General features: G+C 36.0%; 1 protein-coding gene across 3 annotated transcripts in view; it reads left to right on the top strand.

Moving 5' to 3' along the window:
• LOC107666080 (ral GTPase-activating protein subunit beta-like) overlaps positions 1-5273 on the top strand; it is a 46433-nt gene extending 41160 nt beyond the window's left edge. For 2 of the 3 annotated variants that reach the window (XM_016457187.1, XM_016457185.1), the window contains exons 25-30: positions 1644-1766; positions 2015-2151; positions 2813-2918; positions 3005-3080; positions 3155-3303; positions 3397-3785. In XM_016457187.1, coding sequence (XP_016312673.1) covers positions 1644-1766; positions 2015-2151; positions 2813-2918; positions 3005-3080; positions 3155-3303; positions 3397-3590 — 785 coding nt within the window. In that variant the 3' untranslated portion in view covers positions 3591-3785. Of the gene's footprint in view, positions 1-1643; positions 1767-2014; positions 2152-2812; positions 2919-3004; positions 3081-3154; positions 3304-3396; positions 3786-4354 lie in introns of those variants that run through there. The other variant, XM_016457186.1, reaches the window with a different exon arrangement.
• The last annotated feature ends 1525 nt before the right edge of the window (positions 5274-6798 follow it).

Here is a 6798-nt window from a genome sequence, read left to right as displayed (position 1 = left end):
GTTATAAATGTTATAAATTCACTGTAAACCACGGCTTCACGGGGCTTATTGCTTTATTTTTTATGTCTAATTTTTAGTAATTTTAGTACTTTAACTTCAACTTGTTTTATTTCCTTTAGTCACCAAGGCAGTAGGGATGTAACGATTCACTCAAATCATGACTCGATTCGATTTTTTTTTTTACAAATTGAGATTTAAGACAATACAGCGTTTCCTTGGTTACCGCTGTAAACAAAGCAGCTGCACTTCTGAACAGCTGCACTTATGAACAGCAATGATACAGCGTTTCCTTGGTTACCGCTGTAAACAAAGTAGCACTGCATTTATGAACAGCAATGATAGTGTTTCCTTGGTTACCGCTGTAAACAAAGCAGCGCTGCACTTATGAACAGCAATGATACAGTGTTTCCTTGGTTACCGCTGTAAACAAAGCAGCGCTGCACTTCTGAACTTTAATATGCATTATACAGAGGCAAGAAGAAAAGAAAAAATACCATCTAAACTTGTCTAAAGACAGTAAGTTCCCCTCAGACATGCATTCATATAAACTCCTACCCCTAAATGAATCGTGATTTGTTTAGCATCTCAACCGATTTGAATCGTCACATATTTGAATTGATTTTCAACCGGCTTGCAGTTAATCGTTACATCCCTACAAGGCAGTATTTGTAATGAGGATATATGGTACACTTTTGTTTTGTTTATTTCAGTGTTAATTTAGTATTATTCATAATACTATTATCATATTCATTAATAATTTGAATTCACTTTTATTTTTATATTTTACATTTTTTAAAGTAATTTTGTGCATTTGCCATTTTTATAAATGTTTTATGTTTCTCTAACTTTAATTCAGTTTTATTTTGTCATTTTAGTACTTCAATTTATTTTATTTAGTCACAAAGGCAACATTTCTAATTAGGTATATACGGTACGCTTCTATTTTGTTTATTTCAGTGTTTATTTATTATTTATATACCATTGTTTATATTTATTAATAATTTATTATATATTTTTTTAGAACATTTTTAATTTTATATTTTCAGTTTTCATTTTAATTTTAAATTTAATAATTTTGTTACATGCTTTTTTTATTATTGTTTATATTTCTGTTTAACTTTGATTTATTATTTATTTTAGTTTTAGTAATTTTAGTACTTTAGTCAATTTTTAGTAGTTTATTTTAGGTAGAGCACTTGTCACATGGTTTAATTTAGCAGATTAGCACAGTTTTTTCATGTTAACAGTAAAATGACAAAAAAACAGTTGTCCATTTTTATAAATGTATAAGCATTACAAAAAACAATTTGCAACAAACATAAGTCAGCATGATTATCTGAAGACATACATGTTTTACTGTCTTCTCATGATCAGACTATAAAGATAAGTCTGTGTGTGTGTGTGTCTGTCTGTGTCTATCTGTGTGTGTGTGTGTGTGTGTGTGTGTAGTTGACAGTCCTGTTGACAGACTGTGTGTGTGTGTGTGTGTGTGTGTGTGTGTGCGTGTGCGTGCGTGTGTGTGCGCGCGTGTGTGTGCGCGTGTGTGCGTGCGTGTGCGTGTGCGTGCGTGTGCGTGTGTGTGTACGTGTGTGTGTGTGTGTGTGTGTGTGTGTGTGTGTGTGTGTGTGTGTGTGTGTGTGCAGATGATTCAGAGACTCTGGGCGACACTGGCGGCGGTGTGTTTAACGGAGAGAAGCGGGTGCTCTATTACGCAGACGCTCTGACAGAAATCGCCTTTGTCGTGCCGTCCCTCAGCGACTCGTCCGGTAAAACACTCTCTCTGTTCAGTTTCTGCATGCTTTTGGATTGGTTTCTGTATTCAAACACTTTTAGGTTTTATTAAATTTGTGGCTGAACATAAACGTGAATTTGAGGCATCAAGCGTCCTTTCTAACACACTGCAGAGGACTATTAATGGAGTATTGATTTCTCCATTAGTTTAATGCATTTAACCCATTTAATGAATTCATATTGATTTATTAAATATGACATGTTCTTTTCACTCCTACCGTAGCCGAGTCATCAGAGCACAGCTTCCCGACGGCAGACTCAGACTCTCAGATGGAGCTGTTACCCAGTTTGCTGAAGCAGCCCAACCTGACGCTGGAGCTCTTCCCCAACCACTCCGACAACATGGGACCCACACAACGAGTAACTCCCTCAGCTTTCAGATCACTGCAGTTCTGAGGCAGTTTAACCTGCCAGTGTATTGGTCTGTCACTAATTACATCTGTCAGCGAACACACATCTTCTCCCATTGCAACTGTTTGCCTCAGTGTTACACATTTGTCCTTGACTGCTGTTCTCATACATACATACACATATGCACATGTACATACGTAGAGAGAGTGAGAGAGTATATAGTTATATATAGTTTGGAATTAAAAGATCTTAATTATATTTTTTAAAAGAATCTCTCTTCTCTTCTGCTCACCAAGGCTGCATTTATTTGATTAAAAACAGTAAAAAAAAAATGTACAAAAGTGAAATATTACAATTTAAAATAGCTATGTTCAGCATCATTACTTCAGTCTTCAGTGTCACATGATCTTCAAAATCAGCATATTAGAATTATTTCTGAAGATCATGTGACACTGAAGACTGGAGTAATTATGCTGAAAATACAGCTTTGATCACAGAAATAAATTACATTTTAACAGATATTCACATAGAAAACAGCTATTTTAAATTGCAATAATATTTCACAGATTTTTTACTGTATTTCTGATCAAATCAATGCAGCCTTGGTGAGCAGAAGAGACTACTTCCAAGTTTTTGACCGCTAGTGTATAATGTTTATTCTTGCACTCAGTCCCCGACAGTGAAAAGCAGGAAGTTGCCGTCTGGCAGGACGATACCACCGTTAGGACCGGACACCAAAGTGTTGGTCGTGTGGGTTGAGCGATACGATGACATAGGTAAAATTTTCCACATACATAAAATTCCTTGATTTTCAAATTGTTTCAAAATACATCCTACATCAGATTTGTCCTGTTTCTCTCAGAGAACTTTCACGTGTCGGAGTTACTAGCGGAGACGAGCACCGGCGTGGAGACGGCCGTCAACAGCAGCACTTCCAGGTAACAAACCGTTTGAAAAACTGATTCCAGTCCGTGAATTGATCTCATTCACCCTCACACCTGTTCTCTCTCAGGTCCAGCTCCTCAGAGAAGGACGTTCCCATAATATTCATCCATCCGCTGAAGACCGGCCTGTTTCGGATCAAACTGCACGGCGCTGTGGGCAAATTCAACATGGTCATTCCTCTGGTGGACAACATGGTGGTCAGCAGGAGATCACTGGGTGTGTGTGTGTGTGTGTGTGTGTGTGTGTGTGTGTATGTGGTTGTAAATGAAGTCTGCAGTGATGAATTTGTCATTCTCTTACTCTCTCCAGGATTCCTGGTGCGTCAGACTGTAATAAACACATGTCGGAGGAAGCGTCTCGAGAGCGACTCTTACAGCCCGCCTCATGTGCGGCGGAAACAGAAAATCGCAGAAATCGTGAACCGTTATCGTAACAAACAGCTAGAGCCTGAGTTTTACACCTCGCTCTTCCAGGAGGTCGGTGAGACGAGCCTCAACCCATAAACGAACACGCAGACCAACGCAAACCAAGGTGGATTTCAACTGCACTTGAGTTGGTTTTGGATGAATTAAATTTTTTTTTATGTTGATTTGGCCAAATACTCGCTCAACTCAACCTGAACACTATCAGTGCCCACCTGACAGGATGATTATCGTCCAGATCTAAAAACTGAGCATTTATGTCTCCTTTGAATCTCGGAAAATATATATATATGTATGTATGGTTGTGCAAAACATATTTCTATATTTTGCATGAAGAAAATGAAGCCTTTTTTATTTTATTATTTATGACATTATTTTCATGGCATTTCAGCACATTTCCTCCCCAAATTGTCAATACATGCATTTTTTATTTATAATAAATAATAAAAAAATAATAATAATTTATAAAGAATAATTTTCATTATCCTCAAATGTGATTTCCATTATTGTAATACCATAAAAATACTGTAGTACACTGGTGTACTACTGATTAATAGGCAGTACAACAAGTACCACCATGATGTATAAATACTTAAAAATGTAATTAATACATGATTATTTTTTGCCCTGTTTTTGCATTGCATTTCATTTATGAGAACGTCAATTAATATCAATCTTAAACTCTTTAAAACAGGCTTTATTTTCTTCATGCAAAGCAAATTTTTTGTTCTTGTAATTTTCATATTGGAGTGAAATATGACTGATTGAGGGGTTTGGTGAGACTCACCCTGCTACTGTACTTCACAATGAATGACATTTTACTTCATCATGTTTATAATTTGAAGGAATGTCCTCACATGAAGCCATTTCCTCTAAAGCACTATGAAAATGAACACTAAACTCCAGCAGCCAATGATCTGATGCCAGTCGCTTCTTCATCTTCCTCTTCAGCTCATGCGTATCACTCTTCATCACGTAGTTCAGTCTGCGCTGAACGTTGTTTCCGTCTGCAGATGATGAGGAACGACTGAGATATGCTCGTTCACGTCTCATGTTTGCATTTTGATGGTTTAAACTGCTAATAGCAGAAAAAGTAGGGATTTTCAGCGCACAGATCCTTACCATGATGCTACTTTACTTCGACTCGTAATGCATTTCAGTCGAAACACGTAAGGGCTTATCATTTATTCCTATTCTTTTATTGAGTGTTTCTGACACTTTCTCATTGGCCACATTTCATTTATTCAGCATGTCCATCATCAAATCAGACTGAATTCACTGTTTTGACTCCGTATAGAAAGCACTACAGGAATAATCTATGTAAAATATTCCTGTTTCCATCTGCATTCAGGATGGCCTGTGTTTATTTATTTAAGTTTTCCTTTATAAAAGGCCTTCAAATGCAGACGTCACCCAAACACAGAGCCGGATATTGCTGATAATAATTCGTCAGAAGCTCCCTGTTAACGCTGCGTTTCTTTTGTAAGAACAAACTGTAAAGGCTGGTTGCTCGGAGGCGTCTCTTTTTCCGTGTGTAAATATTGACGGCATGGACTTTGTATAAAGTTTGACTTTCTATGTAAATATACGCAGGTGTGAAGTTCTGCTCACTCATCTTATACTATTGATTAGGGACGGCACAACAGATGAACACTTGTTCGTATTCATACCATCATATATGTGTCCAAACAAACATTGGATATTGAATGTAACACATGTAATGGAATAAAGATTTTAAAGAAATTCTTATCAGAGAATGGCTGTGAATGCTTTGCTGTGAGCGTGTTCTCCTGCGTCGGCAGCTCTCATTAATCATGCTGTTATCTCATTCAGCTCTTGATGGAAATAAAACCCAATTATTACCCAACAATCATCTAGCACGCTGGTTTCCATGAATAGGAAACAAAATAGAGCTTGAAAATGAAGTCAAACTTTTGTTCTTATTCAACAAAAGGTCAAAAGCAGCTTAACCTGCTCAGTAGTTTCCAATTCAGTACATAATATGAGCTGTTTCATTTGACATGCATTTTATGTGAGGTTTGTAATTAGTAATGTGAATTATTGCAACACTGATTTAAAAAAAAAAAGTCATTTAAAACCTTGATTTGTGTAGGCTTATCGGGTAATAACTAGTTGAGATGATTGACTTTTGTTCTTACAATTTTATGTTCATGTTATGCTGGTAATTTTATGTTAGATCATAGTTTATCCATCAAACCTAATGGATATTTTTCCAGGGAAAATGTGATATGTCTATATTTATTTATTTATATTTACAGTTATATTTATGCCTCATTAAAAATTAATAGTTCAGCCATAGTTCAACAATCTTTAATCTCTCAATCTCTCTCTTATATATCCTGCACTAGATACAGTCAGTATTGTCCTCATTTGTAAGTCGCTTTGGATAAAAGTGTCTGCTAAATGATTAAATGTAAATGTACAGTGTTAAGGAAAGTGTAGTGAAGTATGAAAGCATACAGAGCTGCTTTTCACTGAAATGGTCACAGGTGCCGCAGTCAGAGCATCGATCCATCGTTTCCATTCACAGTGTGCTGCAGAAATACAGAGACTGATTCTCAGCAAACTTGAGATTCACCTCTGATGTTAATAGCAGAATGCAAAGTGTCGCTGTCATGCAAAATACTATTTTTAATGTCTCCCGCCATGACCACTTTCTAATGGGTTTTATAGAATGAAAAGTGAATTCAACCAGAATTTTGTAATTAATTTAGATGTCAGTTATCAATTGCATATAATTTAAACTAAAAATCATGTTTTTACTATGTAGCTTTTTTGTGGTTGTTTTTACTCTAAAAGGTTTTCTAAGAAAATGTTGAATTTGTCTTTTTTTACTGCACTGTGCTATTATCTGGATTTAAAATAATGAATGTATCTTTCTGACATTACATTTAATTTTTTATTATTTTTTTTTTTTGCAATTCTAGAAATCTTATGACTACTTTAAACTTTTATTCAAACTGAGGTAAGTTTCTTTTATTATCTTTATCAGCATTTCATTACATTTACAGTCATATTTACGCCTAACTAACATTTAAAGTTCAGCTATATTTCAGTTTAAAAAAATACACTTATTTTTTATTGTTTTATCACACACACACACACACACAGTGCAGCACATAAACACACACACACTGCAGCACATAAACACTCGCACACACTGCAGCACCTAAACACACACACACACTGCAGCACATAAACACTCTCACACACACACTGCAGCACATAAACACACACACACACACTGCAGCACATAAACACACACACT

The sequence above is a fragment of the Sinocyclocheilus anshuiensis genome, unplaced genomic scaffold (assembly GCF_001515605.1).
Source record: "Sinocyclocheilus anshuiensis isolate Anshui unplaced genomic scaffold, SAMN03320099.WGS_v1.1 scaffold447, whole genome shotgun sequence".
Classification (NCBI taxonomy): domain Eukaryota; kingdom Metazoa; phylum Chordata; class Actinopteri; order Cypriniformes; family Cyprinidae; genus Sinocyclocheilus; species Sinocyclocheilus anshuiensis.
This window is presented reverse-complemented; position numbering and strand designations above follow the sequence as displayed.